Below are 26,269 nucleotides of genomic sequence, written 5' to 3'. Positions count from 1 at the left end.
AATTTGCTTTACAAAAAAGCAGCAATATTTTGCAACGTGTTATTTTAAAACATGACATTATACATATAAATAAAGTCTTCCATATCAAAGCTTATCAGTGGTCATTTTAAACTTGTTTATTCTTTTTTTCTTTTATAGAATCTATACAAAAATGAGTGAGCCATTTGACTGTGATAGCTGTAAGGAATCTCTATATGGAAGGAAGTATATCCAAATGGAAGAAGGACCTTACTGTATACCATGCTATGACAGCCTGTTTGCCAACACATGTAATGAGTGTAAAGAACTGATTAGCCATGATTCAAGGGTAAGTGCCTTCTCTTTCCACACTGTCCCATAAGCTGTATTATTAGGTTTTTGATATATTTTACTACAGATAAACTAACATTGAATTGGGCACAAATTCATTCATGCAACGCACATAAGGAAACTCGAGATACCTCAGATGCTGCACTGTGTAATAAAAAAGACTGGCATGATGCAACTCTGCAACTAGTCTCCATGCTAGTCAGCCAGCTTGTTTTCCACTACAGCAGAGAGACAATGAGTGTTGGGACCCCCTAATTATAGGAAAAACCAGCCTCTGTCTGTTCAACACAGGTCTGTGTCTTTATAGGGAGGAGGGGATATAGTCCAAAGGTAAATAATAACCATGTTGACCCCGCAAGGTTGACTGTTATGTTGTCACCATTGTGAAATGTCGTCATTTGAAATGTCAATATAAGGCTTAAGGTGGGTACACACTGGAAGATATATCTGCCGATCAATAAACCGGCAGATATATCTATGGACGGATCGGGCAGTGTGTTGAGCATACACACTGGTCGATCCGTCGGGGACTGACGTCATGAACTGGGCGGGCGTGTACACAAGCCCGCCCAGTTCAGCTGTCAATCACCGCCGGCCGCCGCAGCATGTGTACGGGCGGTCGGCCGACCGCCCGTACGCACACAGCGACGTGCCAATATATCTGTAGATATATTAGCCGTCGGCAGTGCTGCGGGGCCGACGCGATACGTCTGTGAACGATGGAATTCACAGACGTATCGGCCGTACACACTGGCCGAAGGACCCGCCATAAATCGGCCATTCAAGAGAACGGCCGATATATCGACCAGTGTGTACCCACCTTAAGGCTGCAGTGGGAGGTTAGGAATAGACCACAGTGGGGTGGGGGGAGGGGGTATTGGGTTAGGCACTATAAGGAAGGTTAGGGTGAGGGTGAGCCAGCTCTCCATATATTTTAACAGGACCCTGGTCAGGTGACATGGTACATCCGTTTACACTGCAGCCATAAGCGAGTCCGACCCGGGTTCTTTTTCAAGGACCCTTTTTTACGGGCCACAACTCGGCAATATCCTGGGTTATTGCAGCAGTGGAAAAGGAGTATTACAGTGAACACCAACCCAGGCTGGTAATGTCTGAGGTTTTATAGAGGGAGCAAGGTGTCTGTTTTTAGTTATATTACATTGCTTCATAATACACTGTATGTGGTATTTTGTCTGATTAAAGTACAGTAATATATAGAAGTGAACAAAAAAAACCTACACACAAAAAATGAAATCTCAGTGCTGCTGTAGTATGCAAGCTTCTGTTCCTCTATAAAGTTTTCATTTTGCTCCACAGAAGAAACTAGGCAACTCAAGGAACACAGCGGCTCCATGTCTGTATTTGCACTGCTGTTTTATTGTTTGTCATTATAAAATGTAATAACAATGCTTCAGTTCAAAGGTCTTTAAGGTAGGTAAGGCGTGCCTGGAAGAAATAGTTGGCAATGTCTCTTTTGTTTAAAGTTCTTTAAGAATGGAAAATCAGCATCGAGCTGTTGAAGCATAATAGGAAAGGATTGGTTTCTCACTGATCAAAGTGACGTACTAATTAGTGTATAATCATGTCACTGATCTTTTTCGCTTTCAATTTATAGCAGTGACGGTATGAACATTAGTTTTAAACTGGTTATAAACTAGAGATGGGCAGAGATACGCATTGCTATAAAATGTTGCCACATTATAAACTTAAAAAATGTCAATAAACAACTTTAATAAGCAGCTGTCTGGCGCCATAGGTCACAATCAACAGTAAAAATAAAACCTTTATCTTCTAGATCAAAAGGACACCAAAGTAAGGATAAAAGTATTTAGCACAGCGCTAACTATTGCTTTACTAAATGCATGTCTGTTTATAGAAAATGTCTATATTGATATGTCGGCACATTGAAATTATCTTTGCAGCTGCCTATTTCTTTACCCATTCCTATATTTCCTTTAGTAAGCTTTTATTTCAGAGCTTTTCTTAAATAATTGAAATAAGGTCATCCTGCTATTTACTTTAGATTATATTTATGATGGAGCTATCAATGGGAAGCAATTCTACAGATTATAAAATAATGAAGTGAAAAGTTTAAACCTGTAGTTACAAATCAACTCAACACAACTTATAAAGCTAATGCTGGTCACCTGCTTCTGTTTAGAGATTCCAACAAACGTTCTGCCGTCAGTGATGGCATGGAGGGTTTACATTGTTGGCAGGAAATCTTCTGACAGAGAGGAAGGTGGCAATTAGATGGTGATGGGTCAGTCATGGAAGGGGTTGGGGCTTCATGGGGTACATCAGGGTTTGAGCTAAGCTCTGTATTCCCTTTGCCAGGTCTTAAAAACGGGTGGTCTTCTGTTTGCCGGCGGTCGGGCTCCCGGCGCTCAGTATACCGGCGCCGGGAGCCCGACAGCCGGCATACCGACACTTATTTTCCCTCGTGGGGGTCCACGACCCCCATAGAGGGAGAATAAAATAGTGTGGCGCGCGTAGCGCGCCACCGTGCCCGTAGCGTGGCGAGCGCAGCGAGCCCGCAAGGGGCTCATTTGCGCTCGCCAAGCTGTCGGTAAGCCGGCGGTCGGGCTCCCGGCGCCGGGATGCTGGTCGCCGGGAGCCCGACCACCGGCCAGCCGTAGTGAACCCCTTAAAAACATAAGGCCACACTCTACAATTTGTGTTGGAGAACTACCGGATCACCACCATCGTTGTTAAAACCATTAACCATCAGTGGCAAATCATCAATGGTTGTAAACCCCTGATGAACAGTAGTTAGCCCTACTACTACCAAGTGAAAGATGGTTTCAAGCAAGGCTGGTAGAACGCTGCAAGGCACTAAGGGGGGCAGTCACGCTCCACATTGCTGTGGTGTGCGCTACCAGTCCTATTCAGCAATTTATTTTTCCATTTAAGGCAGGTTATACTACAGTGTGTTTATTACATTTCTGGGGCTGGGAATATTTATACACTATACTTTTTAATAACATCGAAAGTATATTTTATTGACCATTTTACTGGTAGGAGCCCCAAACAAGTCAGTTGCCCTGGGGCCCCTTAAACCTTAATCTGGCCTTGTATACCATGCATCTCTTCTGTGCTTGTTCAATAAGGTACCATCCTTGGGTTCAAGTGTGTTCAGCTTAAACAGTGTATACATCAAAAGTGTTAACCTGTGGATATATGGCTGCTGTGAAACTTTAAAGTACTAGTATTATATTGTGCAGGTGGGGATGTTTTTTCGGGGGGTTTTCTTTTTCTAAACTTGGACTACAATTGACCAAGAGATAAGAAAATATTTTGTTTTATATTCAATGACGTGGTGAAGAAGGGCTTTGGGGAGAGTTTATTTAATTCAAGTTTATTATTAAATCCAGATATTTTGTTTGTTTTAACTTTAACTTCTTTGATATTATGGATCATGAACTTTGTCCACTACAGGGGTACCAATCTTGTTAATTACCCCAACCCTCAACAAAAGCCCTAGTGCTTTCCTGCGAGTGGATGGTAGCCACTAGGAATGGTGAGAGCAAGCAGTAGCGCTCTGCTGTCCAGTCTGGGGCTGGTTTTCATTATAGTAGGGGAACACCATGCCAGTTGTATCCCTATAATTATAAAGTGAACCCAGGCTTTGTAGGTTGATTAATTGTGGCAGTATAGAGACAATGGCAACCAGATTACTCCAGTAACTCTTTGATGCAGTCTTGAGCTGTGTGAGCTTGGAGCTCTCAGGAGATTACTAATCATTGCTTAATAATTAGAATAGTGTTCTCTTAACAGGTAATGCAGTTTAGAGTGAAACAAATGATAGTCTCATAAGGGGGAATTCAATGAAATGCAATATTGAATAGAGCAGTGGTTCTCAAACTGTACCGTGGCACCCTGGGGTGCCTTGGTTTGGTGGTCTAGGACCAATTCAAATGATTTATGGTCAATGTAATAGGCAAAACCAGTGATGGCGGTTGCCAATCATAAAATACATGGACAATATGAAGCAAATCTCACCACATAACCGAGCCTAAGGATGACATATAAACACAATTTACTTTATTTTATATTTCTTTCTAAATTTCTCAAAAATTAACTTTTTAGCCTAGGGGTGCCGTGAAAAAAAGTCTGATACTCTAGGGCACCGTGATTCAAAAAAGTTTGGGAACCACTGGAATAGAGTCTGGGATGATTACCTGGAGCTTTTCAATTAATGTCATCACTAGTGGATTTCTGCTTGCACCCTCCTGATGTACAGAAATCCAACAAAACTGGTACCGCGATGTGAGTTGTGAGCTTAATGCCTGCACTGACCTCATCAAACCTAGCACTTAAGTCGGAGAATTCCATTTGACACAGTAACCTGCATATCCCAACTTAAGTGTCGTACTTAAGTCGGGAGATGCAGGTTAATTGAATAACTCCGGACAGTCATTCCCGGCACTATTCAATATTGCATTTAATTTAACTCCCACCCTCCCTCAAATAAAGAAACAAGAACATCCCACTTGCATAGCTTTCTCTGAGGAACCTGTATTCATGTTTCTTTTTGTATGCAAAATATCTTAAGTTAATCATATGTATCGTTTGCACATTATAGGAGCTGTATTATGAGGATCGTCATTATCATGAAAATTGCTTCCGATGCTTCCGCTGTGAACGGTCACTTGCAGATGAGCCCTTTACATGTCAAGATGCGGAACTATTGTGTAATGATTGCTACTGCAGTGAATTCTCCTCTAAGTGCATCAGTTGTGAAAAAACAGTCATGCCAGGTATTCAAGAATAAGAGAACATAGAACTACAGTATCTAGAACACTTAATATTATTTTAGATATTATTTATACAGGTCTGGACAGTTGTTCTCTGAGCAAAGCTATCCTCTTAGCATGTGAGCGTTCACATGCAGGGCCCTTCTTCCTTATGTTCATCCCCTCACTATCCTTGTTTGCAGTGCTTCTTGTCTCTTGATTTCTAGTTCTCTTCAGCAGCTCTGACTCTGTGTTCTTTCCCTTTATTAAGAGTGAGTACATTTTCAGTGAGTGCTGAACTGCCTTCCACTCCCTGAGACTCAGTCCCTTGCTGTAAGGCAGTGCTGTTTCTAGGGGTGGACTTGCCTTACAGTTGGACGGGGCACTCCATCCCTTGTGCCACTAGCCACCAGATGAGCCGTCCAGACAGAGGCCAGGTCAGACAGATCTGCCTCCTGGTGCTATGCTTGGCGGGCAGAGTTACAGTAAGTTATGCCTGCAGCAGGTGGGTGGCTCGGGGGGGAATGCATGGTTATATTTTGCATGTGCAGGGCTTGGGTAGGGACCGCATCCAATAGGGAGCTTTGGGTGGGGAGGGGGGTGGACAGGGCCTGACAGCCTGGTAAAGAGAGCAGGGGCTGAATGCTGGTAATATCAGAGGTAGGGGTGGTTGGTGCTATAAATGCAGGGCGGAGCAGGGTGCAAAATGGATGTGTAAGTTTTTTTTTATCACAAGGCAAAGCCCCTTGCCGCAAGGCTATGCCCCTTTCTTTTGCACATGCAAAAGGTCCCATGCTCTGCTTGGAAATATCCAGTGTGAGGTGAGGGAGGATTTCATATTGACTGTAGTGTTCACACTGTAAGCCATATTGGCTAGAAACTGCCCTGCTGTCAGGATATAATAAATCTCCCAACCGTCATCCCTGTTCGCAACCTGCCTGGTTTGTCAGTTTTACTTGCATTGTGTTGTTTAACAATATGTCAGTTTACCTTTGATATATCTTTTTCCACTGTTACCTGTTTATTGCCTGTTCGGCACTGTGGAAATTGTTTGCACTTTAAAAATTAATAATAATATTAATGCAGGCATTTCCTGAAGGGAATTTTGTAATTGTATGCAGAGGAACGTGTACTTAAGCACACATAAGAAAGGATTTTACAGTATTCTAAATTTAGGTCAATCAGAAGTCTTCCAAATCTTTACAATAGGTGACGTGAAATGAATTATCAGGCCTATTAATCAAATACATCTTACCCGTACAGTGGTTTCAATGAGAGCCCGGGAGGGTGAACTGTAAGATGATTAAAAAAAGTTATTGTGATTCGCATATATCATTTACAAAGGTCAATGAACAAGCACTGAAAAGGCTTAAAATTGCCATTTGGAGTAGTCCGAAGGTGTTAAATATACAAAATTATGGATATGTTGCCAGTTGATGTTACCATGATTTAGAAGAGCAGTTGACTGTGTAAACATGGAGGGTTCCCTTTTGTAAATAATGTGTGATAGAGTTTTTCCACATTATAAACGTATTTTTTTATACCTTCTCTGGTAGTTGCGTTTATTGAAACCTCTTGTTTACATATTGCACACAAACGAAGCATAAATATTTTAATGCATCATTTGGTGTAGCTTTAGTACTTGTAGATACATACTATAAACTAAGAAGGTTAGGAGCTCTAGACCCTGCTAAGCAATTGTGTCTGTCCCATTCAAGGCTGTTTCTAGCCAATTTGGCTCCCAGTGCAAGATTTGAAAATGCGCCCCCCTCCCCACTGACATGAAAAAAAAAATGCGCGCCCCACCTAATAACAAGCCACTCTCAGAATGAATAATTGCAAAGAAAAAGGTGATTGCGCACTTCCTAAAGTCAATAATGATACAAATGGCACTAATTCCTCCTATATATAAAAAAAGGGTTGTTTATTATATTTGACAATTCTGCAATAAAGTTACAATTCTTTGTAAGCAATATGAATATGTATAATACCTATCTCCTATATAATAGCCCAGATCTGTGACTTTGTGACTCATTTGCTAACGCTGGGCGGAGTCACAACACTGGGCGGAGTTAGTCAAATGAGTCACAGATCTGGGCAAATCTATAGGAGACTAGGAGCAGAAGCAGATAGTATGGCCATGGCACAGGCAGGGGTGCATATCTGCCAGCTTTCTTCAGGCAGACAGGGGTGCATACCTCCCAGCTTTCTTCAGGCAGACAGGGGTGCATACCTCCCAGCTTTCTTCAGGCAGAAGGAGGGACACACGCATGGCGAAAAGGGGGCGTGACAAACAAAAGGGGCGTGGCTTCACGGGAGTGCCCCCATTTTCGTCAGTGAGGGGGCATGCCTCCAGGGGCGGATTATGAGTCCGGGGGGCCCAGGGCACTTGAGACAGGGGAGCCCTATCTCATTGCTGTGCCTGCTGTGGGGTTGGGGGCGTGGCCTAATCGCGGCCCGCTTGGCCACGCCCCCTTACGCAAATTCCGGGGGGGGGGGTTATATGGAATATTGGCCCCTCAGCTAGGGCTAAATCCAGAGGAGGTGGTCGCTCCCCCCTACACACCCGCACAGGCAGAAGAAAGCAGGGAGACAGCTGCCTCCCTGCAAGACCACAGACCTGCCAACACGCAGCAGCATGTGCTGACTAGCTCAATGCTGCCGCTGTTGCTGGCAGGATGGGGGAGCTTCTGAGCTGGGACAGAGCTACTCCAGCCGGGGGGCCCCCTAAAACTGTGGGGCCCGTGGTACGTACCCCCTGCCCCCCCCCCCTAATCCGGCTCTGCTGCCGGAACCCCGGGACAGTTGGGAGGTATGAGGGGGTGTGAGGGGGTATGCCGTACAGACAGACGGGCACCGGCTCACTGTGTGCTTGACCCCCCACATCAGCATACTCAGCAGGGTCTCTCTGGCGCGGAGGAGCGTCACTTTCTAGCACATTCCACGCTTCTTAGCTGCAGTTTTGTAGGGCACCTGCCGCTGTGCAGTTTCCGTACTGCCTCTGTTATCTCCAGCCCCGGAAACCCCACCGCTAGCTGCAGCGCTGCCGCACGCAGTGAGGTGCACCCAGCTCCTTCACACACTTTAGCCAGCGGGTAGCGCTGCAGAAGTCCGAGCTGCTTGCAGGCTCCAACCCCCTCCTCCCTCCAGCCGCAGCGTCTCCTGGGAGCTAACCAGTCACTCCCAGTCTCCCCTTACCACAGTGCCTGGTAGCCGCGAGGTCCGCGCCACGTGCATGCTATGACCCCATCCTCCCTCCAGTCGTAGCATCTCCTGGGGGCTAACCAGTCACTCCCAGTCTCCCCTTACCACAGTGCCTGGCAGCTGCGCGAGGTCTGCGGTGTGTGACTGAGAGGGGGGAGGGATGCTGACGGGCAGAGGAAGCAGGACTCCAGCCTGAGTCAGCCACGCCAAGTCTCCATCAGCAGCAGATCCCAACAGGTTGGAGTGGAACAGCAGCAGCCAGCAGCAGTGACTCCGGTAAGACACATCTGTCTGTCACCCCTGGCCTTGCCCTGTCACCCTTATCCTGGCCCTTTCACCCTTATGCTGGCCCTGTCACCCCTGTCCTGGTCCTGCCGCCCCTACCCTGGCCCTGTCACCCCTATCCTGTCCCTGTCATTTCTGTCCTAGCCCCGTCGCCCCTGTCCTGGCCCGGTCGCCCCTGTCCTGGCCCCGTCACCCCTGTCCTGGCCCCGTCACCCCTGTTCTGACACTGTCACCCCTGTCCTGGCCCCGTCACTCCTGTTCTGACCCTGTCACTACTGTCCTGGCCATGTTACTGCATGCCCTCCAACTACCTTTTTGGCAGGTACAGTACCCGCAGCGCCTCCAGACCCCCCCTCAATGTACCACACCTCCGCACCTTCCCCTCCACCACATGCGGCACTCCACCCCTCCCCCACACGCTGTGCCTCCAGACCCCCTACACCACCCGTGGCTCCCACTCCTATGCCCCTCCACCACCCACAGCACCTCCAGACCCCCTCCACCATCCACCCCCCATATATGTCTCCCCCCACACCTGCCCCCCTCCACCCGCAGCATCTGCAGTCCCCCCCCCTCCCCCACCCATGGCACCCCCGCACCTGACGCGCCTCCGGACACCCTTCCCAATCCGCCGCACCACCCGTACCTGCCCCTCCCCTACCCACGGTGCCTCCAGACCCCCTACCCCACCCCTTCCCATCCCACAGCACCTACGGAACCCTTCACCCATCCGCAACATCCCCGCACCTGCCCCTCTCCCACCCGTGGCACCCCTGCCACTCCCCCACCTACAGTGCCTCCGGACCCCTCCCCCATCTGCAGCCCCCACTCCTCTGCCCCTCCCCCACCCGCAGCACCTCCTGACCCTTCCCCATCCGGGGCCCCACCCCGCTTCCGCCCCCCCTCCACCCGCAGCATCTACAGACACCCTCCCCCATCCGCAGTCCCCCCCGCACCCGCTACATTCTGTACATCGTGCCCTGCAGGTGCTGTTCACGCCGTCGCAAGGGGCTGCGCCTCCTTCACCATCGCACGCCCTTTCATTGTGCAATATTTAACCACTAACAAAGAAATGCAGGTAATACTCCATATAATACAAATATTGAACCCCAGAAAGGTATGCAAGGGTTAAGGGGGCGTAGCCCCTTGCGACGGTGTGAAGAGCGCCCGTAGGGCCCGATGAAGCACCTAGTTTCTTAATATTCCTTTTAGTAATATACCCAATGGAGAAGATTTGTGATTGAGGGGCCAATTTATCCCCATCTGCATCTGAGAATGCAGGTGTGATGTGATAAAATCGACCCAATCCGAACTGCGATTATTGTGCACATCGTATGGATGTATCAATAATCGTACGCAGGGACAGCGCTTGCGAGACAGATCTGTCCCTGCGATGCCACTTTTCGTAAAAAATACCCCGAGTGTATGCTGAGTGTGTGCTGCGCATGTACTGCCGCTACCGCCGCTGCAGGTTGGCCCACCCATCGTGACTACCCCCCTACCCCGTATACTTACCCTGTGTTCGGTGCTCCAGTGTGCTTCTCCGGCTCTGGTCATGTGATATTCATGAAAACTGCTACAAAAGCGCTTTAATATGTTCAAGTGATACTAAAATGATGTGAAAAGGGAGTGAAAACACAATTTTTCACATTATTTTATTAAAAATAATGTTAATAAATATGCCTCTAAGTCCTCTTGATTTTACACAGAGATCTTTATTCCAGGGTTCACCAAATGAAACAATCACTATAAAATTCCTTTTAAACATTCTAATGTTTTGAAACACCCATGGTGGACAAGGCTACTGTGACCCATAGGTTGATGATTTGGAGCGCATACCCCTAAAGGGGAGGATAGCAAGTCTGTAACATCCAACCTCATAAGGAAAGCCACATTTCTTTTTTATGAGGCTACTAAATGGATTTTATTGATGTTTCAAAACATTCAAATGTTTAAAGTTTTTTATAGTGATTGTGTAATTGTGTGAGCTCTGGTATAAAGGTCTCTGTGTAAAATCAAGAAGACTTCGGGGGAAATTTACTAAGCAGTGATAAGAGCAGAGAAGTGAGCCAGTGGAGAAGTTGGCCCATGGCAACTAATCAGCACTGACATAACATCTATAATTTGCATACTATAAAATGATATAGAGCTGTTGATTGGTTGATGGGGCCACTTCTCCACTGGCTCACTTCTCCGCTCTTATCACTGCTTAGTAAATGTCCCCCTTAATCACAAATCTCCTCCATTATCCTACCTAAATCAGACCCTAAAATTAATCCCATGCCATACAAACACCAAGGGGTCTATTCATGAAGCAACGAAAAGAGTGGAGAAGTGAGCCTTTGGAGAAGTTGCCCATGGCAACCAATCAGCTGCTCCGTACTATTGTATAGTATGCAAATTAGAAATGTTACTTAAATGCTGATTGGTTGCCATGGGCAACTTCTCCACTGTCTCACTTCTCCACACTTTTCTGCACATGTTATATCTGCCCCCCCTGCAGTGCACATGATTTTGCCCATCTGCTAACAAATTTGCTGCTACGATCAGGTCTAAATTAGGCCCGTAGTGTAAATTAAGACAATTGCTACTGATAAAAAAAAAAAAATATGCATACATCAAGGTTTCTTGTCAGTAAGCCTATCTGATCTACTGTGGCTGAACTCCTCCCAAAGGTGTGTACACACGGTGAGATATATCTGTAAGATTTTGACTATATAGTCAAAATCTTAAGGAAAGTTAGTGCGCATCTCATGGTGTTAGGCAGCTTGCGATACAGATTCGATCCTGATGCGCGCTCCCGTGAGGTCGGTATAGCAAGGCTAGATAGACTGTACAGGCAATTCAATCTTGACTATCTAGTGTACTATCTAGTACAAAGTATAGTCAAAATTGCCACTTAGGGGGTAATTCAGACCTGATCACTAGGGTGAGTTTTTGGCATCCCTGCGATCAGGTAGTCGCCGCCTACAGGGGGAGGGTATGGAGTGTGTGCAGGTGTGCGATCGCATTTGTAGCAAAACTGCACAAACATCAGTTTGTGCAGTTTCTGCTCAGCCCAGAACTTACTCAGCCGCTGCGATGATCGGGGCCGGAGCTGACGTCTGAAACCCTTCCTTTTGCGTTTTCCCAGACACTACTTGAAAATGGTCAGTTGCCACCCACAAACAACCTCTTCCTGTCAATCTCCTTGCGATCGCCGGTGAGTTTGGATTTTTTGCACCATCCTGTCACTGACCGGCGATCCCCGTTGCAGCGGTCCGTCGTGCCTGCGCATTGCAGTGCATGCACAGTTCAGATCTGATCGCATGCTGTGAGAAAACGCAGCCTGGCAATCAGGTCTGAATCGGCCCCTTAGTCAAAATCGTATATAGACAAAATTGACAGTACAGATAGTCAAAATCTGTACTATCTGTGTTGTCTGGGCTCTGGGGGAGTTCAAGGGAAATCGTATAGTCAAAATCAGGCATAGCAAGGATCTCACCGTGTGTATGCACCTTTAGATAGACACTTCAAAACGGTTGATGAGATCCTTATTATTTAGTCCTCTTCACATGAGATTTTTTGCATTTGGACTTGAAAGTGCAAATTTGACCTTCGTTAGTATCGAATATCAAATTTGTCAAGTAGGTTCAGCTGTAAAAAAAGATGATATAGACACAATTTTGCACGTTAACATCATAATGACTCCAGTTAATTCTTCTTGCTGCAATAATAACAAATAAGCTGGTATGCATTCTGACACTCACTGTTCCCGGAATTCAACTTTTTTTTCTCCAAACTGTACATTGGTTGGTTATACCGTAGAGTGTTTGTTAAATAAGATGGATTGTCTTTCTTGATGGTCTAGAGACATTTTTTTTCCATTTAACGGCTTTTACTATGTCACTACATTATTGTTGAGAAGAAAACTACATGACATCTGTCTTAAACACAATCCTTTAAATAGCCCAAGGAAAATTCCCAAAATAAATAAATAAATCCGTGTCGAGAAGTCCTTGGCGTTTGTTACAGTATTAGTGTGCGAGCCAAATTAAGTATTTGACAATGTCAGGACACTGCTTAATCTCTTATGGTATGCCGCAGAATTCACATTTGATGATAACAATTAATGGTAAACTAAAGATTATGTATGAACGGAAAGATATGGGTTTTTATTACATTTAAAAGTAAATTCTCTCGGGAGCATATTTTAGCAGCTCATGTTGTCCTCAGTGAGGGACCTACTAAGAGATTTAATTATTTATTTTTAACTATGGTGACGCACCAGCAATAGTTTATTGCAGATATCTTTGCATTACTATTATAGGTATGAAATTTGTTATTTTGGCGGATTATGACTTACAGGTCACTAGATGAGGGACCTAATTTAGAATTAGCATTTCAATAATTTGTAGACCTATGGCAAGGGGATGCAATGTCAGCTGTCGGGATCCCAGCATTTAGAATACCGACACCGGAATCCCAACAGCCGTCATTATACTGGAGCATGCAATCCCAACACCTGGCCATATTTCCCACTCAATTGGTAGGTCCACGCCACCAATCGAGTGGGAATAGAACCTGTGGCGGAAGAAGCTCGCCACCGGGCCCGTAGCATGGCAAGGGGACTTGCAGACTTGCTGCCGGGATTCCTGGCGACGGGATACCGCTGTCGCTAGACTAACAGTCGGCATCCCGATTGCCGGTATTTCATACTAGATCCGCTACAAGATACACATATCTCAAAATAGAGCCTATTTATGATAACTGATGTAGCTCAAGCAGTTCACTAATGTCCCTTTAGTTCCTAAAAAATAAAATGCATCCCAAATGCTTAGTTCTCTCTCCTGTTAAGCTCATTTTTTTGTTTTGTGCTGTAAATGCAAATGTAAAGCACTTTGAGTCCTATTGGGAGTGCTATAATATTGTTGTTGTTGTTGTTGTTAAAAAAATAGAATCTGATTAACAAGTATCATTACACCAGCCCTTCAGGACCTTAATTATATAACCTACGTATTTAGAGTTGCATCCAGGGCTTTTTACGGCCATACAGTATTCCTCATATCTGTGGGTCATGCAAACGGGATGAAGTTATATTACTGGCGGTCAGGAGACCGGCGGTCACAATACTGGAGCCTACATCCCGCCCCCACACAATCCCGACAGTCAGCATGCTGACTAACAGGGACTATTCCCACTCGTGGGTGTGCACAACACCCATAGAGTGGGAATAAAACCTGTGGCGAGTGCAGGTCGCCACCGAGCCTGCAAGGGGCTTCGTTGCGCTCGCACCCCCCTGCCGAGCATCTCAATGCCGGGAACGCAGCATCGGTATGGTGCCCGGCGGTCTACCGATACCAAACCCATGCAAACATATTTGTACAACTTCAGTCTGCTGCTCCAGAACATAAAAAGCCTTCAAGTGCAAGTTACTTAAAACCCTAAGAATGCCAGCATGTAACGCACATGCACAATGTAGGAACACAGATTTTTAAAGGAAATTGTAATAGGGTTCAAGTTGCTGGAGGTGCGGGACTTCGGCAGCAATCATTTACAAGGCAAAATCAACTTGGTTTTGCCTTAATTATTTAGTTTAATTATTAATCAGGCTCAATGGTTTGTTTTCCCTAATTTTGGAGCATTATTTGGAGAGTTACCCCTAAGTTTACCCTGGTCTTGGCATTCACCACCTCATTACTCCTGAAAGAGTCTTGTTTCTTGGACGTTCTCTCTGTTTTCTTATTATGCATGCACTAAGATTTATTGAATGGTTAAAAGTGTTTTGTTTAAAATACAGTGTTTATAGTTTTAGGATAGAGCTCAGTGGTAATGTTAGTAAGTTGGTGTCCTATTCCCTTATATGTTCATTGCAGTGTGTGATTTGTCCCTTGGTGCAGCAGCAAAATGTCATTACATTTTTTTTCAATGTCAACTATGGATCTGTCTCTACCTAGACGTGTGCTCATCTGCCAGTACTGTATGTTCTTTTCTTTCCTTTGTTTTTGTGATTTACTCTTAAAAAATAACTGAAATGGACAATAAAATGGGAAGTACATTGAAATCCAAGACAGATTTAGCTCTATTTGGGAATTTACTTCATTACACCAGTGCTATGAGACAACAATTTTAACTACTGTGTCACTGTGCTGTCCCAGAGTGTTACGTAATGGGTGTAATGTGGATGGGTGATGAGCGGGGGGCTCTCATTACATCGGTCATGGCAGTGAATGAGTAGTTTAAGAGAATGTAGAAACTGCACATAGGTGTGTGTTTTTATAAACACACACAGTATGTGTGTGTGTGTGTGTGTGTGTGTGTGTGTGTGTGTGTGTGTGTGTGTGTGTGTGTATATAGATGGTGTATATAGATGGTTAGATACTTACTTTTATATATATATATATATATATATATATATATCTAACCATCTATCACAGGATTCAGTTATAGTTACATCATGACATAATTACATTAAGTCCCACTTGGTCGTTTATACAGTAGTCTCCTCCATATCTCCGAGCTATAGTAACTTTCTTTATTCTTGGTTTAGATGTAGCACTGTTCCGTTTTTCTGTCTGGGTTCTAGGGATAAATAGACTTGTCGGAGTCTTCTTGGGACTAAGATAATAGGATTATAGGCTTCTTCAAGCTATAAATATTTGAAATAACATAAGCCCACAAGGGTTTTTCCTAGAAAACAAATAAAATTTTTCCATGACTTGAGGATTCCCAGAGAAGAAAATTCAAAATAGAGTTGAGAAATATAGAACTACGACCCAAACCTTTGTCATATTCCAAAACTGCGGGATTCTTATTATTGACTATTGCTGATGAGAAGCACTTTATAACACAGAATATGCAAGGTAAACATTGCATTATGCTAACAAAATAGTGTAGGTACAGAGTACACAATCATATAAAGCGTCTATCATTTATTGTGCTTGTTCTAACTTAACATATACTTTAAGCTAGCTTATCAACTAAAAGTAACGACACGGACACCAACTGCATTAGATTTAAAAGGTCATTGTATTTATAAATTGGATGACCATAAAATGTAGGGATGGCAAGGAAAAACTCTACAATGGCCAGCTCCAGTCAAATACTTATACAACTTGGTGGCGACTGATACGCCCCCAACTGTAATGTTGGCGATAAACACGCCCATACTCCATATAAGCACAAGCTGCGCTGCGCAGGACTCACCACTCCTTACTGGTATGGTACGGACCTCCTACTGCAAACGCCCATGGTCCCCCCTCAGGTGCAGGACAACACCGGCCATCCATCAAAGGGGTAAGTGCCCCACACGACCACCTATGCTACATATGACCTCTGGCCATAGCGCCTTGCCATGATTGACTTTTTAAATTTGGCAGATCGAATGAGTAATTGAATGTAGAACATGAATAAAACAAAAAAGGTGGGGAGGGTAGGCGGGCTTCCAAACTGACAAGAGGATTATTCTCACAGGATCTCACACTCCCTATAAAGGCTGCTAAAGCCCTCCCATCATCAACCAACTGATAGGCCAAGCCTAACCAATAAACAAACAGGCTAATACCTTTGATCTGCCTAGCAACATAGCCTAAATTACCCAATCACAAAAATCAAAGACCCTTATATGCTTTCGTACCTACAGTATTCAGTTCTCTCTCCTTTTAGTGTGTGCAGGAGAGACAGAAGATCCCTATAAAGTCTAAGCGCAGTTTTAATTAGCCACAAAGTACTGTCATAAGCGTTCTCTGTGCATATAGGCAGGAAAACCTTGCTTGTGTCTGTTTGCGTCCCATATAAAGAGCAAAAACAAGCATTGTTTTCCTGTCTTAATCACCAGAAATGCACAGTGCTGCATGTTGCAACCTTGTGAATCTGCCCATTTGTGTCATTGCTTATATAAATTCATCAATTTATATCTTAATAAATTGTTGTCAGAATGATATACAACCGGGGAGAGATTAGATGTACAATACAAATCATTTTGATCAGAACTAATTTGGGGGAGCACAGGCCCACCGAAACTGGACAATTGAAGATTGGACAGAAGCTTCCTAGTCAAATTAATCTCTATTTCTGTTGCAACATGCAGAAAGTCAGAATTTGGAATGAACAAGTTAGATGGATCCATATTGATTTGGTTAGTCGTTCATGATTAAATATACCGTCAGTTGTCCCATACGTGCCTTGGGTCCGTATATATGGCTTATCTCCCACAGCATAACCTTCGCAGTGCACCCAGCATGGCTACCTCACCTGGTATACTCGCGGATGGGATGAAAAATGACATGGATCTGACTTATGTTGGGACTCTACCCCTAGCGTTACACTACAACCACCTATTTTGTGTCATCTCTTCTAGGAGTGACCTGTTCCACCTGGGGTAATCCTACGTAGTGCACCCAAGATGGCTGCCTCGCTTGGTACTTTTCATGGGTGGACTGGATGGCCCCTGGAAGTTATTACCCAAGATGTCCTCACTAAACCTGCTTTATGCTTATTGTTCGCCCTAAGTTAGTTGTTTTTAATAATTTCTATATATTTTTCAACTGCTCTAATGCCCTTGTACTATGTACCATGTTTTGATGTATGTAAAGCGACTTTGAGTCCCATGGGAGAAAAGCAATATATAAATAAAAAAATGTAAAGTATTATTATTACAGGTGTATAGGAAAGTATGGTACTTGTGGTACACTGTATATAGTACGTACTGCACAATTCTGTATATGGAAAACTATTAAACCAAAATATACTGTAGTTAATGAAGTACATACACAACTGATGTCAACTATGTCCAATGGCATACACACATGAAGTACAGTTGCATATCCTTATGTGTTTGCAAAGCTTCTGTTAACAATTTCCACCTGAAATATATACTGGCGTTTGTTTTTTTCATTAGAAACTACCAGCTGGAATACTCGGTAGAGGCCAGATTTATCAAGCCTTGGAAAGTGACAAATAGCACGGTTATCAAGTACCAACCAGCTTCTAACTGCCATGTTACAGGCTGTGTTTGAAAAATGACAGTTAGGAGCTGATTGGTTGGTGCTTTATCTCCTTGCAATTTGTCACTCTCCAAGGCTTGATATTTAAATGGTAAACTAACTTCACATCAAATCTTATTTAACATTGTTCTTTTGTTATTTCCTGTTTTGAATACATAGAATACATTTCTGCCAGCATATACATGGGATCTCCGTTTTTTTTTGTTTTTTTTAAACATCACCCTAATTGCTGCTCATGATTTGCAATTATCATTTATTTCTTCTGGAAGAACTTTCAGCTTCTTTGCTGCACTACTGGTTGCTGCCTTCCATAGTAAAGCGTTGAACAAAGTAAAATGCAATGCATTCTAAGTGGTCAAGCAATTGTATAGTGCAAGTTTTTATTGATCCTAAAGTGGTGTGTTTTTCCTGCAGGCTCTCGTAAATTGGAATACAATGGGCAGACCTGGCACGAACATTGCTTTATTTGTAATAGCTGCAAGCAACCTATTGGATCCCGCTCATTTATACCTGATAACCAGGCCCATTATTGCATCCCATGCTATGAGAGCAAGTTAGCTCCACGCTGTACACATTGCAAAAAGGTAGGAGAAGACAACAAAACGGATATGATATGTCAGGTTTTGTACATTCATTTGCAGGTAATTAGCTGACTGGCTATTATAGCCCCATTCCCTAGAACGGCAATGCAGTTTGGTGGGTTTATGCTAAGCAGCCATCTGTAACAATTGTGTTGATGTATACCTTAGGTTACTTCTTCAGTTTAAACTAAAATATTTGTCATTTTGTGCTGTAATCAACATATACCTGAGTAAGGTTACATGAGTGGAATTAGAGATACCATAATGTAAGACCTGACTGCTGTGAAAGTCTGTTGACTGTGTTATATACAACATTGTTTCAGACAATTCCTATAGTATGATATTTTTAATAATGGAATTGAAAGTGTTAATCTCTCCGCATCTTCATCAACCATTACGGATCTCTCCCTACCTTCATCACTCTTTTTTTTTTTTTTTTTTACCAATAAATATGCTTTTTCCCCCTCTGCCCTTCATAATTATCATTTTCCTAGGTCATCATCCTGCTCTCCCCTAGTCTCCCTTCGCTCTCATCATTATGCCTCCCTCATCCCTCCAATCAATTTTTTAAACCCTCCAATGTATCAATAATCTCATTTCACCATTCCACCCTATATAACCATTTATTCATCCCTTTACTCATAAAGCCACTGTATATCCCTTCCTGCACAATATAATAACGCCGTAATTATGTCTCCCTTCTCTGTAGCCACTTTTCTTTGTGTAGCATCATTCTCCACATTTTGTAACAAGAACCTTACCTAATAGACATTATAGCATCTAGGCCAATTACTGTGGACTAAAACATCCTTGAATTGCGATCTGGTAATGTCACCTTATTCAGGTATACACAGTCTGTATAATTTTCTTGCATTGACTTGATACATGCTTTAATCATGCATAGATAGGTATTTCGTTATAGAATTATTATCAAAGAACCTTTATTTTAGAACATTAAATCCTGGCCAAATTATTTGTAACTCATTCTTCTTTGTGCTTTCCAGTCGCTGACCAAAGGAGGGGTGACTTACCGGGATGAGCCATGGCATAAAGAATGTTTTGTATGTACTGGTTGTAAGATCCAACTGGCTGGACAACAGTTTACTTCTCAGGATGAAAAGCCATATTGTATAAAGTGCTTTGGAAATCTATATGCCAAGAAATGCTCTGGATGTACTAAACCTATCACAGGTATTAACACAGACTATTGCACAACAATTTTTATTTAATTATTTATTTATTTATTTTTAGTTGGCGCTGCTAAATTGCAACAGCAATAAATCCTATGTATAGCATCTAGAAAGATCCAACTTTCTACTGCCTACACTTTGATATAATGGGGCCCATACATCAAGCAGGTATCGGGACAATTCCCTGTTCTGCCAACGCCTAGTTCTGGGGATCAGTGAAATCCCACATGTTGGAAGTCTTGATTCGCCAATTCTGACCAAAAAATGATTGGTATTGGCCAGGATTTTTAACATACATCTTTTGTTGATACACCAAAAAATCATCAATCATTTATATCCTCCAATCAGCATTTTTCATCCTTGTCGTCAGAATAGGGAATTGGCCCATATATTATGGGCCTCATAAGTCCTAGTTAACCATTTCTGAAAAAAGATTTTCTTTTGTGTTGCACGCTTTTTCACCTGGCTGTCACTCGCATGCTATTGTTAGGTGCAGTTCCTGGTCACCGTTTGATTTATTTCATGACAGTTAGATGGCTATACGCAGCACTTTAACCTTTAATATAGAATCATGAGAGCAATAACAGTATGAAATCCACTTTGGCATAAACTAATGTATAACTTTTGTAATGGGATTTCTTTTGTATCTTGTATGTGTGCTTTTATGCAAAAATATGCTTGCTTGCTCCTGTACCACACTTAACATGGAATGCCCTTGATCTCCCCATCTTCTCCCATGGTCTGGGTAATAGTAAAAAAAAATTTTTACCCCTGTAAATACCAGCAAATCCTTCTACTTCTCCATACAACAAGGCACACTTGCACAATTGAGTGCTATGTACTCCCCCTTCATGTTGCTGCTTGGCGATGCATTGTACCACAAAGAATTCCTAGTGTACGTGAGTACACCTGGCCAATAAAGCTGATTCTGATTCTGAAAATTGCAATTTTTGCGGCGGTTTTGCACTTTTTCAGTTCTTTAATTAGGCTTAACTTTTGGTCGCTGCTCATTACAGACAAACTTTGATCCATTCCACTAACATTTATTCAAATACTAACCCTTGCAGGTTCTCTGTTCATTTATTGTGTGATTATAGTAAAAAAAAAAAAAAAAAGGCTTGCTAACTTTTCAATAAGCAAAGTTCATGTGTCCCCTTAGTCAACCGTCAAATAACTGAAATGTCATTACTTTGACACAATCTACCAACAGTAAATCCATATTTTCTTACACGGTTTTATTCTGTTTCTGCTTTGGCACATTTGTATATTTAGTTGTATTTTTTTTATTGTGCCTGTATTTCTTATGTTTTTTTGTTTGCAATTGTAGGACCTTTCTCAGAGATCCATATTAGCTTTTCCTTTCTTTAACTTATTTATCTGGCTCATACCCCTTTGCTTTAACAATGCATTTTTCTCTTTTATCCATCTGCTCTTACACTCCACTAATTAATTCAACCTTGTTTAAATGTTCAGGGAATAATGACACTATATTATATGGTCACTATACTGTGTTGCATACTTATCTACATTCTAACCCCATAACTGTTGTATGTCCTTTCAGGTTTTGGTGGAGGAAAGTATTTCTCCTTTGAAGACCGACACTGGCATCAAAGCTGTTTCAACTGCTCCCGTTGCTCATGCTCCCTGATAGGAAAGGGTTTTATTCCAGATAATAAGGACATTCTGTGCCGTGATTGTAACAGTGACCTATAGGCACCATTAATCTGCGCCAGAATACATCTCTTCATTTGTCAGGAAACTGCATAACGCTGTGGAGCAATGCGATCTAGATTTGCCCCCACAGAAAATTCTTTCTGTACTATGCTTAAAAACTTTGCACAGTTATTTAATGTACTTTTTGATGGCTTTGAGACTCCAGAAGTGTCTGTGTAATATCTATATTATTAATTTACTGGAGCTCATGGCAAAAACATCTGTATCCTGCAGTAAATAATACTATTCTTGCTCAGTAGTCACCAAAAGTGCTTTGTGATTTAAATATTCATAAATATTGTATTAACATTTTAGAGCAATGGGGCTGATGCGGTTATTCCTGTTTGTGAAATCACAGAAAGTTGGTGAATTAATATGTGCCTATGATAAGGTTGTTATAATATCCCTTTAATAAGGGACACCTACATTATAAACTGCATACAAACAAAAAAGAGAGATTGTCTGCACTGCGATATGTGGTATCACGAATGTGATAGTTGTGTTACAATTACTTTAAATCTCAATTCCGTACATTTAGTATATCCTTAATTGTTTGTAATAAAAGAAATGGGAAGGTGGAGATTAAATGTAATCAAAATGCTAGTCTAGCAGCAGATGGATAAAGTTGTCTGGTCATCATGGATAACTTGTTACACCTGTATCAAATAGTACCGTATCTCTTGCTATGAAACTGTATCCAATAGTGTCTGGAAAAATATTGTTAGAGGTTGTGGTGATCAGAACATATATATATATATATATATATATATATATAGTATCTCCAAATCCATGGCTCAAAAAGATTTATAAAGCTATAACTACAGATTTATTTATTTTTTTAATTTGTTAATTAGATCCCAATATTGGTGTCTGTAGTGTACCTATTGAATGGTTAATGACTATGTTAGATTACATAGACCTAATTAGTAATTAGTTTTACCGCATTGGAATACCAACAAATATCTGCCTCAGATTATGGCAGTGAATTCAAAGCTGTTAATTACTTATGCAAGAAAATAAATTAAAGTATGATGATGTTGTATAGATAAGACCCAGACATAATAAGGGTCACCTACATTGTTTAATCCAGATTTCACCACAACAAGGATTGGTTATTGTTATTCCTAATGATATCTCAGAAGTGTAAACGTATTCCAGACATTGTATTTGGTGAAAAATTATATTGTAGTTAGTGAGTGAGCACAACTGTCATATGGTATGCTGACATAAATCCTACATTTAAATAAAAACACTTACGTACTATTACTACAAGAACCAACTTTGTAAAGTACCAATTCTGTGCTTGGCTGAAGGATCAACGTAAAATGCCATCTTTGTGAAATGCTGTCTCCATCTGCCTCTGCAGGTACAGCATGGTAAAGTGAGTTTGTTAAATCCAAAAGGATAGTATATGACATGGCTACAGGAGCAGCGTGAAGCTCCGATCCTGTGTGTAATTGCAGAGTTAGTGTAGGGTGCCAGTCTTATGTGCTGCTAAGTAAACATTATGATCCAGCTATCTGCTGTGCAGTAGTCTGAGCTGTAGTGATAAGAACCGTGTAAGCCATCCTGGAGGGAAGTTCACTGTACCATAGTAATACGCTTAGTGAAATATAGCAGGACACAGACCATATTAGCATGACAGGCATAAATTACACAGATAATATATCGGGTTGGGTACGGGATCCCGGCGGTCAGAATCCCTGTGGTCAAAATACCGTCGCCAGATTCCCCACCGTCAGAATGCCGGAAGGGGGCGAGCGGAACAAAGCCCCTTGCGGACTTGCTATGCTCACCACGCTGCGGGCTCGGTGGCTCGCTTCGCTCGCCACAGGTTCTATTCCCACTGCATGGGTGTCGTGGACACCTAGGAGTGGGAATAGCTGTGGCGGCGCTGCCGGCACTGGTGGTCGGGATTCCGGCGCCTGTATTTTGACCATTGGAATTCCGACCGCCAGGATTACATCTATATTGGGACTACATCCCAATATATCACATGGCTACAACATTTGTAATACTTTCCCTGATTAGTGTAGTATGAGGTCCCATAACTCTTCCTATGTACGTTTTGCTATGTGCTTTGTCAAGGAATCCATATGAACCCTGAACAGGCTGGCTGTTTAAAGTCTGCATTTCACCAGGTTTTGTTAAGCCACAGCACCAAGGCCATTCATAAGTGTCCCTGACTGAAAGGAAATTATGGCAACGCTAGCCAATGTGCACAATGCTATTGCTTATAACTGCCCATGGCCAGAGAGTGGTGGAAAGGGACATTCTGAATACAGTACGTAAGCCAAGTACAGTAAGGATATGTCCACAAAATTGTAAACTCATGCAGGCCAGGACACTGATGCACATATGCCTAAAAATGGGAAGCAGTGCAAAAATATAGGATGGTATTAATGGCCACACCTGTTGTGGTTGACCTATTTGCAAATACACAGCTGATGCATATAGATACTTTGTATACTGCTCTGGCATGCATTATGCTTTATGTGTAGATTTATTTTTTTTTATTTTAAATTTTTTTGATACAAAGACAGAAAGTTGTTTCTATTGTTCATTGAAGTGTTATTGATAACTGTTGATGCTGTATGTCATAGGCAAAACAAATGGTTAAGAGCGTTTTCCTGAGTGGTATACCTGGCGCAACCAATGCATACCCCTTAGCATGTGGGCATAAATACATGTGGCTTTTTTTTATCACATAATACAATACATTTGTAACCAACTCTGCTAAACCAACTTGTAAACAATGTTTAGAAATAAGCATACATTATGAATGGAAGACTAGCTAAATATTAGTTGAACAATCATTTTATAACATCTACATACACTAATGTTTATACACCATACCCTAGTGTCATCATAAAGTCTAGGTGGTTAATATGCTTCATTCATTCGAGTATGCTGGTTCAGCTAACAAAGTGTCTCCCGGCCTATATATTAATCCCGGGATCGGTATGAATTACCGATGTCCGGGATGCCGGCCGTCAGTATACCGAGAGCGGCATCCCGGCTAGCAGCAGGGTGAGTGCTAGAAAGCCCCTTGTGGGACTGCTGCGCTTGCCATGCTGTGGGCACGATGGCTCACTGCACTCGCCACAGGTTATGTTCTCCCTCTATGGGTGTCGTGGACACCCACAGAGGGAGAATAGCCTGTGGCGCCGGTATTCCGGTGGCAGCATTTCACTCCGTGTTGGGATTCCGGCGTTGTGACCGCCGGGATCCCAACTAGCGGTATTTTAACCGCTTCCCCTAATGCAGGCGACAGATGCACTTTAAAGTATTTGCATAGTCAATTTTAAATGTACCAAAAATATTCTAACATTTTTGTATACATTATGAATAGTCTAGTAAGATTAGAGTAACTTGTATTTTAGTATTCCTTTGAGCACATTAAACTTAATTATGGACTGTGATTAATGCTGGCTGAATGGCATGTTTGTAAATTATTAGAGTTTCTATTAATACATTTTTGTCAGGCTGTTATGTTTGGCACAAATGGTTTATGATTATAAAGTCGAGCATATCCAATATTCATGGGAATATAGCCGTTCAATCAGCAGTATTATCGGTGAGATTCAAAGTGCCTTAATTATGTAAATATATCCTAGTGAATAAGAACCAAAAATAAGAACCAATTTAGTTTCCTGGACTTCATTTGAACGATCCTTGAAAAGGATCTTTCCTGATATTAGAGCTAGTTACATTGGTGAAATCTGTGACTACACCAGTTAGCATAGTGTATCATGCAAGAATATCCAGAGGAGTGTGTGCACACATATGCACCCATGCAGATTTGCAATGTGTGTTTGTTCTGTCATAAACCAGATGCATAATTTTCTGTTGCCAGCCATAAGGCACCTTAATCTCTGCGTAAGTACCTATATATATATATATATATTTATTTGTGTGCATTTATGAGCAATGTACCCCCATTTTTCACCTATCGCTTCATCAGCCCCATAGCATTTAGTGCACTAGGCAAGTGTGACAAAAAATAACATACATGAATAGTGCAGACTGTGGTCAAGAGTTTGCTTCGCTTCAGTTTCTGTGTGAGTATAGTGCAGAATGTGACCTGATTGTCTATCAGTTTCCTCCACCACACAAATCTGACAGATTTCATTTAGTTATCCTACTAGGCATATCACACATCAGGGAAGGGTCTCCGGAGGTTGGCTGATGGCATGTTCATCTGGAGACACTCCAACTCGCCCTCTGTACGATAGCTACATCTCTTCCATGTGCTGGCAAAACCATCTGCATACTGGCCACAGTCTCTCCACTAGCATACTGCCACAAAATGATAGCACGGTTTAGTGCAGGATTTGAGGCTCGGCACTTGTACCTGGCTCTTTGCTACACCATGGTACCATTCTTGGAGAAAACTCCATTTATAAAGACAAACCTAAAGGCACCTTTTAGCCTGATTGGGTTGCTGCAGGTATCATCAGTGTTGTATAAATATTTCTACTTTATTGATCTTTACCTACTTTTATAATTTATATACCATACATATATACCCTTCGCCTAGCTTATTATTTAGAATCCCACACATCCCTACAATTATAAATCATTTTAGAAAGGCATGACAACCACTCAAAGAGCAGCACTTTCGTTATAATTTTGCAGTTTCAACTACTAAAATAAATTATATCAATATTTACTATGTTAAAAGTTAAATGTTTTTGTAAACAAAATAAAATCAATTGTCTTAATTCGAGAAAATTATGTTTAGAATATAAAATGTTATTCTATTTCAATTTGTGCATTTTATTGTATTGTATTTTTTTTTCCAGTATCCTATTATGGTAGTTCTACAGTGCAGCATGTTTACATTTTACTGTATTTGTAAAAATGTCCCTCATATAATGCATCATGGTAACCAGAAAAATCCCACAATGCATCACTGTTTTTGGTTTGGAAGTGTATTAAAATGTAACCACTGCAGATTATTTATTCTGTACTGTAGTTGAGTGCCAGTGAGAGCCTTCACCACGTATAGCGACTAAAGCAGTATAAATTCCTGCTTAGGGCACCCAAACCACACATTTTTCATACATTTCTTCTCGCCACTTCAGGAGGCAGCAAGAAGAAATGTAACCCACCGTGGGACTCGCGCATGAGCAGAGCAACAATTGAATTGCTCTGTCGGGCGCCATCAGTTAGCAGCCAAGGGGAAAACCATTGCATGCCACCCCAAATTATCTTAAATTTCCCCAATTGAGGATAGTAATACATTGCATTTGCTGTGCACACTA

At 42.3% G+C, this 26,269-nt stretch overlaps 1 protein-coding gene across 2 annotated transcripts in view; it reads left to right on the top strand.

Annotated features, from left to right (window-relative positions):
* The window catches only part of FHL3 (four and a half LIM domains 3), an 83,930-nt gene extending 58,204 nt beyond the window's left edge, over positions 1 to 25,726 (top strand). For both annotated transcript variants that reach the window (XM_063954332.1, XM_063954338.1), the window contains exons 2-6: positions 139 to 307; positions 4,895 to 5,069; positions 17,933 to 18,102; positions 19,104 to 19,290; positions 20,851 to 25,726. In XM_063954332.1, coding sequence (XP_063810402.1) covers positions 152 to 307; positions 4,895 to 5,069; positions 17,933 to 18,102; positions 19,104 to 19,290; positions 20,851 to 21,002 — 840 coding nt within the window. In that variant the 5' untranslated portion in view covers positions 139 to 151 and the 3' untranslated portion in view covers positions 21,003 to 25,726. The remainder of the gene's footprint in view (positions 1 to 138; positions 308 to 4,894; positions 5,070 to 17,932; positions 18,103 to 19,103; positions 19,291 to 20,850) is intronic.
* The last annotated feature ends 543 nt before the right edge of the window (positions 25,727 to 26,269 follow it).

This window comes from Pseudophryne corroboree, chromosome 2 (genome assembly GCF_028390025.1).
Source record: "Pseudophryne corroboree isolate aPseCor3 chromosome 2, aPseCor3.hap2, whole genome shotgun sequence".
Classification (NCBI taxonomy): Eukaryota; Metazoa; Chordata; class Amphibia; order Anura; family Myobatrachidae; genus Pseudophryne; species Pseudophryne corroboree.
Note: the sequence above shows the minus strand (reverse complement) of the source record. Positions and strands in the feature narration are given on the sequence as shown.